The sequence below is a fragment of the Entelurus aequoreus genome, linkage group LG10 (assembly GCF_033978785.1).
Source record: "Entelurus aequoreus isolate RoL-2023_Sb linkage group LG10, RoL_Eaeq_v1.1, whole genome shotgun sequence".
Classification (NCBI taxonomy): Eukaryota; Metazoa; Chordata; class Actinopteri; order Syngnathiformes; family Syngnathidae; genus Entelurus; species Entelurus aequoreus.
Window position 1 is genome coordinate 13445053 of NC_084740.1, and position 11060 is coordinate 13456112.

Below are 11060 nucleotides of genomic sequence, written 5' to 3' on the forward strand. Positions count from 1 at the left end.
ATTTGCATTATATTGCATTATATTGCATCATACTATGTACAGTATTTGCATTATATTGCATAATGCCATGTACAGTATTTGCATTATATCGCATCATACTATGTACAGTATTTGCATTATATTGCATCATACTATGTACAGTATTTGCATTAAATTGCATAATACTATGTACATGTATTTGCATTATATTGCATCATACTATGTACAGTATTTGCATTATATTGCATAATGCCATGTACAGTATTTGAATTATATTGCATCATACTATGTACAGTATTTGCATTATATTGCATAATTATATGTACAGTATTTGCATTATATTCCATAATACTATGTACAGTATTTGCATTATATTGCATCATACTATGTACAGTATTTGCATTATATTCCATAATACTATGTACAGTATTTGCAAATGTCGATATTTTTTTTCTGTCTTTAAAACATTGTTTCCCCCCGTTGATGCTTTTTATTTAGACAAGACACACCGTAATGCTTAGAAAGTCACATTTGGGAGTAAACAAAAATAATGTAGAAAACCAAGTACAATATTTGTCACAAACGTTCTTTAAAATAGAAACAATAAAAAAAAAAAAGAAGTAATCTGGGGTTAGAAATGAGACAAATAAGAATATTTAACATAATCTGAATGATGAACTGATTTGGTGACTAAGTACTAAAAACGTATTCTTTGTTATTTGACTTGTACAGTAATAAACATTCCTTTGCCTTACAGTAAAGTAGTCGTTCCTAAGAGGTACGTCAGATAAATGCTTTAGAGACAAAAGTGGCCCCCTGTGGTGCATTCAGAACCACCAAGCTTGATGTGGATTCAGATCTAGGAGGACCCCTGCTTAGTTTTCCAGAAACAATACCCGGCCGGCTGCTGATGAATAAATAAAAGCTCCTCCCCGAGGGCTGATCTACCGAGCGGCGCTATGAGCTGCAGTCGTGGCCGCCGAGATCCGGCCTCAGATTGTGCACCTGGAGGAAAATGAGCGTGTTCAAAGCCCAGCAGCACCATGAGTCACCGCCTAATCCTCCAGTGTTTGGCAAGCCGTGGTTCTGGCAACGCAGCAGCAGCACCATGGAGAGCACCCGCACCTTGGCTCGGGTCATCATGGAGATGCGGCAGGAGATCAAGAAGCTGGAGGCTGAGAACAGAGCGCTGCGTCAGGACCAGGACCAGAACCAGAACCAGGACCAGGACCAGGACCAGGAAGTATCTGTGGTGATGGAGGAAAACCCTTCTGGGAATCTCAGGAGGAATACATCTGCTCCCATCCTGAAAAAACACAAAGGTATGTTTCTATCCATGTATCTATATCTATATCTCATACGTTGCTGTCATCTCCCAGACGACAATGTGATGACAGTGCGGAGGTACTCTCAAAGCTCCAGCCTGCCTGCCGTTACCTCGCTTCTGGCAGACGAAGGGCAAACGGACCCTGATGGATTCCAGGAGGAGATCCCTCACGGCACTGAGAGCCTCGCTAAGGTCTCATCCAGCGGTCTTGGGGACGACTCTGCCGGCAACAGGAAGTCCCTGCAGGAATATGTGCAGAAGAACAGGTCAGAATCAATGCTGTCAATCATTTTAGCTCGGTAACACCACCAAAATATGAGAAACAGCTCTCAGGATGGAGAAGTGCGTTTCGACCGACACCAAATTATAACCAGTAAGAGTATAATATACCAGTATAATACAACCAGTGTCTGTTAAAATTGTCTTAAAGGTACAGTAAACTTTTTTTTTATTTTTTATACAGCTCTTGTTGGGCACAACTCTGGTGCAGTATCCCACTAAATAAGGTAGATGGTGCTGTAAATGTCTAATACGAAGCACCAATTTAAAAAATATAAAAATGCATTACATTTATTCCAACAAATAAGAAAACATTAAAAAACATATATAAATATTTTCAATTTTTATGCTTTTTTCTTTATCAATCAATCAATCAATGTTTATTTGTATAGCCCGGGGGTCGGCAACCCGCGGCTCTAGAGCCGCATGCGGCTCTTTAGCGCCGCCCTAGTGGCTCTCTGGAGATTTTTCAAAAATGTATGAAGAATGGAAAAAGATGAGGGGAAAAAAAATCTATTTTTTTGTTTTAGTATGGTTTCTGTAGGAGGACAAACATGACACAAACCTCCCTAATTGTTATAAATCACACTGTTTGTATTAAACATGCTTCACTGATTCGAGTATTTGGCGAGCGCCGTTTTGTCCTACTAATTTTGGCGGTCCCTGAACTCACCGTATAGTTTTTTTTACTTGTATAACTTTCTCCGACTTTCTAGGACGTGTTTTATGCCACTTCTTTTTCTGTCTCATTTTGTCCACCACACTTTTAACATTGTGCATGAGTGCACAAAGGTGAGTTTTGTTGATGTTATTGACTTGTGTGGAGTGCTAACCAGACATATTTGGTCACTGCATGACTGCAAGCTAATCGATGCTAACATGCTATTTAGGCTAGCGACATGTACATATTGCATCATTATGCCTCATTTGCAGCTATATTTGAGGTCATTTAGTTTCCTTTAAGTCCTCTTAATTAAATGTTTATCTCATGACACATGTAATATGGCTTTTATTTTTTTGCGGCTCCAGACAGATTTGTTTTTGTATTTGTGGTCCAATATGGCTCTTTCAACATTTTGGGTTGCCGACCCCTGGTATAGCCCTAAATCACAAGTGTCTCAAAGGGCTGCACAAGCCACAACAACATCCTCGGTTCAGATCCCACATAAGGGCAAGGAAAAACTCAACCCAGTGGGATGTCAATGAGAATGACAATGAGAAACCTTGGAGAGGACCGCAGGACCCCCCCCCCCCCCCCCCTCTCCTACGGGAGACCGGAAGCAATGGATGTCGAGTGGGTCTAGCATAATATTGTGAAAGTCCAGTCCATAGTGGATCTAACATAATAGTGAGAGTCCAGTCCATAGTGGGGCCAGCAGGAGACCATCCCGAGCGGAGACGGGTCAGCAGCGCATTAATTTATGTACAACATTTTAATTGGCTTATTGAGGCAGTCGCTCCACAACATTGTGTAACTCAGATTATTTAAAGTGGCATGCATATGAATTCTGCCCGGAAACAAGCAACAACATTTTTTAATAATGATGTTTGTAGTAATGGTACCAGTCTAGTGATTTAAGATGCTGCAACACATTAATACACACACAGTACAGGCCAAAAGTTTGGACACACCTTGTCATTCAATGTGTTTTCTTTATTTTCATGACTATTTACATTGTAGATTGTCACTGAAGGCATCAAAACTATGAATGAACACATGTGGAGTTGTGTACAAAAAAAAAGGTGAAAAAACTGAAAACATGTTTTATATTCTAGTTTCTTCAAAATAGCCACCCTTTGCTCTGATTACTTTATCGCACACTCTTGGCATTCTCTCGATGAGCTTCAAGAGGTAGTCACCTGAAATGGTTTTCACTTCACAGGTGTGCTTGAAGCTCATCGAGAGAATGCCAAGAGTGTGCAAAGCAGTAATCAGAGCAAAGGGTGGCTATTTTGAGGATCCGTTGCCCAGATCATAGTTTGTTTACGTTTTGATTCACTTGTTTAAGTTCTGTTTTAGCAACCCTGTTTTGTGTTTTAGTTGCCATGATGGCAGATTGTTTTCACCTGCCTCTGATTAATGTTCGGGACGCTCACCTGCTCCTGGGCACTAATCAGAGAGCTATTTTATTCCATCCACTTGCCTCACCTGGCCTGGTGGTTTTGTTTGCTCCAATGCAACAAAGTTACGTTCTCCGTCATGCGCCTAGTCCGTGTTTTGACTAGCATCCTTTTGGCTAACCCATTCTTGTTTTCCGTGCTGTGGGCACCGCGCAGAATATTTTTGTCTGCATTTAAGAATAAATCATACTTCTTACCTGTAAACTGCTTCCTGACGTTCCTCTGCATCTTGGAAAGACGACCTCCGGCATCACGATGCCACGGTACCGTAACAGAATATAAAACATGTTTTCAGTTATTTCACCTTTTTTTGTAAAGTACATAACTCCACATGTGTTTATTCATAGTTTTGATGCTTTCAGTGACAATCTACAATGTAAATAGTCATTAAAATAAAACGCATTGGATCAGAAAGTGGGTCCAAACTTTTGACCTGTACTGTATGTGTATAAATTAACTTGTCTATAAGAAAAACAAAATAAAAATTGGTGTATTTAAGCGTTTGAAAAAAAAAAAAAAAAAAAAAAAAATATATATATATATATATATATATATATATATATATATATATATATATATATATATATATATATATATATATATATATATATATATATATATATAATTTTTTATTTATTTATTTATTTATTTTTTTAAATAAATCCCGGGAGTGACTATTGCATATGTTTTTTCTTTGCCTATCATGGGGCAGTCCTGAAAGAACCCCATGAAATCTTCCTAGTAACAGGCAGCAAACTGTTACTAGCGTTGCATGACAAATTATTTTCAGTTCATTTTTTTCCCCTAATAATTCATACCTCGTGTTTTTTTTGTTTTTTTTTTCTACAAAAAGTCACTTATGCAAGTTCATGTTTTAGTTCATTACAATAAATGTATAGTTTTTGCAATTGTAGTACTTTTTTTTAGTAATTCATTTATGATTTTTGTTCGATAGAATCTTGTGAATCCTGCCTAGCAACAAGTGGCAGGACAAAAATACAATTATGATGATCTGCTGTAATCAGTTAATAGTTTGATAATGATTACACATAATTTGGTTCTAAAATAAAAATATATGAAAATTATTTACCATTTTAAATGTAGGCCCTGCAATGAGGTGGTGACTTTGTCCTTCCGCCCAAATGCAGCGGAGATAGGCTCCAGCACCCCCCGCGACCCCCGAAAAGGACAAGCGGTAGAAAATGGATATATGGATGGATTTTAAATGTATTATGTATAATGTGTGTTTTTTGTGATTTCTCTAGCATGTGTCTAATTAGCATTATGCTCACATTTGTATTGGCTTATCAGGCACATCTGCCAAGCAAAAAGACAATTTGAGGATGTGCGAGCAAATTAAATTAGTTTGATAATGATTACACTTATTTTGGTTGCAAATTTTAGTTTTGGATAAAAATCACTCTAAAAATGTATACATTTTTATTACATTTTTATTAACAATATCCCAAGTTTGTGTCTAATTAGCATTGAGCTCACTTTTGCATGACCTATCCTATCATGATCGAACCTTAAATCTGCCGAGCAACAAGTGGCATTGTTAATATGATGAAAGACACAATAAGATAACAATAAGAGACTTTTATTGCATGTTGGTTATAATAATCATTTATATGTGATTTTGTTTGTTTGAGACGGCAAAAGAAAGTGTCTTTATTTTTCTTCTGCAGTATTTAGCCTCCATGCATATTTTATTTTTATTTTTTTTAACATTAAATATAGCAAATGTCCCTAAAGTGAGTGTGTGCATTAGGTTGAAGTTTTAAGTGTCCAATTTGTCCCTGCAGAGCCAAGATGAAGACGGTCACCTTCCTTCTACCAGTGGAGGACATTTACACCAACAGACCAGCTCTGTCCCAACCTCACCACTCCAAAATCTCTGCTACAGATTCATGAAAAAAAAAAAGAACCAACCAGCAATAATCCTAATGGGGTCAGACTCTTCTTTGCACTGTAGGTCAACTTCTTTCAGGCTCCGAAGGTGATTTTATCCGAGCAAACAAAGCGTGGACTCTGGTTACAAGCGATGAGACACAGGAGCCTGTGCACACAGGATCACATGTCTTCTGCTCAAGTGCTTCTGGAACACGTTTGTGCTCACTGACTCGGGCCAATTTATTATTTAGCCTGCTAAAGTCCCATAAAAGGGGTCACGTGTGACCTCTTTGTTGATACTCTAACAGGACACAAGATTAGGCACACCTGAGTTGCCTTTTATAACAATAATTTTACCTCCAGATTGTTCTGATCGACACATTATATTGAGAGGTCCCAATATGATGGTTAATTACCGTAGAAACCGAGCAATATTATCGATTTTCTAAAAACTGATCTTCAGGGATTGAGGTTTTTTAAATTATATTAATTTTAAATGAAAAACACTGAAAAAGGTTTGTGTATTTTTTGTAGATGTCCTAATTTTAGAAGTAAATTGTTTTAACAATTAATAATTGACTATTATTTTCATTAATAAATAAATAAAATACGAATAAATGCTAAATAATAACAACAATGGCTGACATAATTTTGTTTTATATTACGTAATAATATAATTTATTTACAGTGCAATATTATCCATTTTCTAAAAACTGATCATTAGTGATTAAGGTTTTTTTCCAATGTTTTTTAAAATTATATTTTGGATGAAAAACACTGAAGACTGTTTGTATTTTTTTTTAGATGTCTTAATTTTAGGAGTAAATTGTTTTAACAATTATTAATAATTGACAATTATTACTTTCATTAATAAATAAAATAAAAAAAAATACAAATAAATGCTACGTAATAACAAAAATGGCTTACATCATTTTGTCTTATATTACGGAATAATATAATGTAATTACAATGCAATATTATCGATTTTCTAAAAACTGATCTTTAGTGATTTGAGTGTTTTTTTTCAATGTTTTTTTTAGATTATATTAATTTTAGATGAAAAACACTGAGGGTTTGTGTATTTTATTTAGATGTCCTAATTTTAGGAGTAAATTGTTTTAACAATTAATAATTGACAATTATTACTTTCATTAATAAATAAATAAATAAAATACAAATAAATGCTACGTAATAACAAAAATGGCTGACATTTTGTCTTACATTACGGAATAATATAATGTAATTACAGTGTACCCAGGCTCAATTATATTAGGCAGAATTACATTTTAAAAATTCTTCACACTTTTTTATATATATGTGAAACGATTTTTACAATGTTTTTAAATCAAACTTGAATTTATTTGATGCATATTTTGTACAAAAATGAAAGAGATTCATAATTATTTTTGGGTAAAAATGACCAATTTTAACATAATTAATACATTGATTTGAAAACGTTTACTAGTACTTCTGTCTCCCAATCCAAGCAGCAAAGGGAAGGTAAAACTTCATGAATTTATATTTTACGTGTGCGTCTTCTGAGTATATGCACTTCTACAATTGTCCTGTTTGATTGTGTAAATGTAAAAAATGGCACACTTGAAATAATGCTTTTATTTATACAGTATTAAAAACTTCCATATATTGTTGTCATGTTGCTGTTTTCCTCATTGGGTAGACATTTACCAAAAAATAAGCAATGAACTACAATATTAGGTTTTTTTTTTGTTTTTTTTACAATATTAGTTTAAAAATAGTATGACGGTATGACTGTTTTATAAAATAAAGAGCAATACAGGAAAGTTTTTGCAGCAAGATTTGTAATAAGACAGCATCATTATTTTAAAGTACTGTTTGTTTTAACCAAACTCACTTTAAGCTATAGCCCCCTCTGCTGGTAGAAATCTAAATTACCCGCAAAATGTACCGTACATTCATCGCAAATAAATTAAATAAGATTTAAATAGGTATCCATGATTCATACCCACGCTGCGTCACCTAACCAAGTTTCTTAAATAAAAATAATATGACTAATTTCTAATAATTTTATTGCTGTGTTGTAACGATGTGACCGAAGACGCACTTCTGGATTTTACTTAGTGGTCGAACATTCAAAATGGCTGCTGTTGGTTACCCCATAGACATCTTATAAGTAGACGCAGCATTGGCTGCTGTGACGCGAGAAATTTGGCCGCCATCTTGAAGTGGTGATGAGGAACCAGCTGTTCGCCGGCTCCTCTCTTTCTACCTGTCAACTGACAGTTGACAGGTAGAAAACTAAGATGCCGGGTTGGTGTTCAGCGTTTTCCTGCTCAAATGAGCGGACTGTTGAAAATAGGAATCGGGGGATTACTTTTCACAAGTAAGATTTAACATAAATGAATATAATGACGATATACTGTAAATGCAAAGTCTGAATCTAGCGATCAGAATGAAACGCAATGTAACGGAAAAAGTACGTTTGTTGTTCATATAAATACTCAAAAGTAAGAAGTGTTGCATTTGAACTACTAAATACAATTCATCCAAAAAGGAACTTACTGGTAAGTAAACCTAACAGAGTAAATGTATCACGTTCTACCCGCCTCTGGTAATATCTAATCCAACCCCCTTGATATTTCATTTCTTATTTTTCTTTACATACATTATTTTGCCAAATAAAACCTTTTTGAAAGCTTTAGCACTCTGGAAAACAATCTCACAAGACATTTGTACACATGTTCACGGGATTGCATGGAAATCTAAGACCAGTAAGCACAGGTCGTCGGCCATTTGGTTATTCAGATTGCATTTAGAGAAGGATTTGGGCTGGTTGCAATTTTTCTTTTTCTTTTTTGTGTAATTTTCTACCTGGGATGTGATTATTTTGTCTTTAAGATACAGGCCAATAAAAAAATGAGCTTCGGGCTGTAAATATCAATCAATCAATCAATCAATGTTTATTTATATAGTAGCCCCCAGGCCGCACTTTGGACCCCCCTGCTTTAAAACCAGGTCAATGCCAGGAAACCAAACAACCACTATGGACATTTCTGCCAAGAAGAGTGGTCAAACATCCAGCCTGTCGGAATGATGTTGTACCATATTTTACCTCTGGCTGGCAGTGTCACACCATGTAATGTTAGCATTAAGGCTGGCCCTTGTCAGTTAGCTATACAATAATGGGCATATGAAGAGTAATGAATACTAATTTACAATAAAAAGTCAGCAGCTGATACACATAGGAAGTAAATGAAAATAACATATGTAGAACAGACTTTTGTCTATAATATTCCTACCAATACTGAAAGCCTAGCTCTTTTTGAATATTTAGCACGGAATATTTTCAATACTGGTAGATTGCAATTTAAAAGAAGCATATCATGTTCGACAGTTGTGTGATGGCTTGAATGATGAAATCAGCATTAACTCAATTGTGTTGGCTTCTAACTAGCCCAGTCTTTGAGACATCTGGCTTCATCCCTCCAGGTGACATGAAGCTCAGACTTGATGAGGGAGAAGTTGATTGGCACCACCTGTTGTTGTTTTGCATGCTAGACTCAAGACAATCCGTCTTTATTAGAATTTTCTAGGGATAATAATATTTAATGTTCAGATTAGTGTTGTCCCGATACCAATATTTTGGTACCGGTACTGATACCAAAATTATTTCGGTACTTTTTGATACTTTTCTAAATAAAGGGGACCACAAAAATGGCATTATTGGCTTTATTTTCACAAAAAAATCTTAGGGTACATTAAACATATGTTTCTTATTGCAAGTGTGTCCCTAAAGGCCTACTGAAATGATTTTTTTTTATTTAAACGGGAATAGCAGATCCATTCTATGTGTCATACTTGATCATTTCGCGATATTGCCATATTTTTGCTGAAAGGATTTAGTAGAGAAAATCGACGATAAAGTTCGCAACTTTTGCTTGCTGATAAAAAAAAGCCTTGCCTGTACCGGAAGTAGCGTGACGTCACAGGAGATAGGATTCCTCACAATTCCCCATTGTTTACAATGGAGCGAGAGAGATTCGGACCGAGAAAGTGATGATTACCCCATTAATTTGAGCGAGGATGAAAGATTCGTAGATGAGGAACGTTACAGTGAATGACTTGAGAGGCAGCGATGGACGTATCTTTTTTCGCTCTGACCGTAACTTAGGTACAAGCTGGCTCATTGGATTCCACACTCTCCTTTTTCTATTGTAGATCACAGATTTGTATTTTAAACCACCTCGGATACTATATCCTCTTGAAAATGAGAGTCGAGAACGCGAAATGGACATTCAGTGCCTTTTACATCGGCGAAATGCTTTAGCTACGAGCTAACGTGATAGCATCTTGCTTTAACTGCATATAGAAACAAAAGAAATAAACCCCTGACTCGAAGTATAGATAGAAAATCAACAATACTATTAAACCGTGGACATGTAAATACACGGCTAATGCTTTCCAGGCTGGCGAACGTTAACAATGCTGTGCTAAGGACGCATTGAAGCTAACTTAGCAACCGGATTGCACAGAGCTATGCTAAAAACATTAGCTCTCCACCTACGCCAGCCAGCCCTCATTTGCTCATCAACACCCGTGCTCACCTGCGTTCCAGCGATCAGCAGAAGGACGAAGGACTTCACCCGATGCGTTTGGCGGCCCGGAGACGTAGGAAGTCAAGGTGAAGTCGGCGGCTAGCGCGGCTAGCGCGGCTAGCGCTCCAACAAAGTCCTCCTGGTTGTGTTGCTGTAGTCCGCTGCTAATACACTGATCCCACCTACAACTGTCTTCTTTGCAGCCTTCATTGTTCATTAAAAAAATTGCAAAAGATGTCCAGAATACTGTGGAATTATGAAATGAAAACAGAGCTTTTTGTATAGGATTCTACGGGGTACCATAACTTCCGTTACTCGGACTTCGTCACGCGCATACGTCATCATACCGCGATGTTTCAGCCGGATATTTCCCGGGAATTTTAAAATGTCACTTTATAAGTTAACCCGGCCGTATTGGCATGTGTTGCAATGTTAAGATTTCATCATTGATATATAAACTATCAGACTGCGTGGTCGGTAGTAGTGGCTTTCAGTAGGCCTTTAAATAAAATAATGAACATACCAGACAACTTGTCATTTATTAGTAAGTAAGCAAACAAAGGCTCCTAATTTATGAATGATATGCAGTCAACATTATTAAGGACAAGTGGTAGAAAATTGAATGAAAATGAATTATTAATCTACTTGTTAATTTACTGTTAATATCTGCTTACTTTCTCTTTTAACATGTTCTATCTACACTTCTGTTAAAATGTAATAATGACTTATTCTTCTGTTGTTTGATACTTTACATTAGTTTTGGATGATACCACAAATTTGGGTATCAATCCGATACCAAGTCATTACAGGATCATACATTGGTCATATTCAAAGTCCTCTTGTGTCCAGGGACATATTTCCTGCGTTTATAAACATAATATACATTT

The 11060-nt window shown here is 36.2% G+C and overlaps 1 protein-coding gene across 3 annotated transcripts; it reads left to right on the forward strand.

The window, feature by feature from the left end:
- The first annotated feature begins 634 nt into the window (after positions 1-634).
- Positions 635-6284, forward strand: LOC133659299 (uncharacterized). 3 transcript variants are annotated; one of them, XM_062062038.1, is made up of 3 exons: positions 635-1301; positions 1359-1572; positions 5512-6284. In XM_062062038.1, exons 1-3 carry the CDS (start codon positions 995-997, stop codon positions 5618-5620), a joined length of 630 nt encoding a protein of 209 aa, XP_061918022.1. In that variant the 5' UTR covers positions 635-994; the 3' UTR covers positions 5621-6284. The 3 variants fall into 3 exon arrangements, 1 of the variants encoding a protein (XP_061918022.1); XR_009827616.1 differs by lacking the exons at positions 635-1301; positions 1359-1572 and adding an exon at positions 2284-2377; XR_009827615.1 differs by lacking the exons at positions 635-1301; positions 1359-1572 and adding an exon at positions 3748-3969.
- Positions 6285-11060: the final 4776 nt, after the last annotated feature.

Coding starts and splice junctions, on each gene's coding strand:
- LOC133659299 (XM_062062038.1), top strand. CDS start 995: ATGAGCGTGTTCAAAGCCCAGCAGCACCATGAGTCACCGCCTAATCCT. Junction 1,302..1,358: donor CATCCTGAAAAAACACAAAG/GTATGTTTCTAT, acceptor GTCATCTCCCAG/ACGACAATGTGATGACAGTG. Junction 1,573..5,511: donor GAATATGTGCAGAAGAACAG/GTCAGAATCAAT, acceptor TTGTCCCTGCAG/AGCCAAGATGAAGACGGTCA.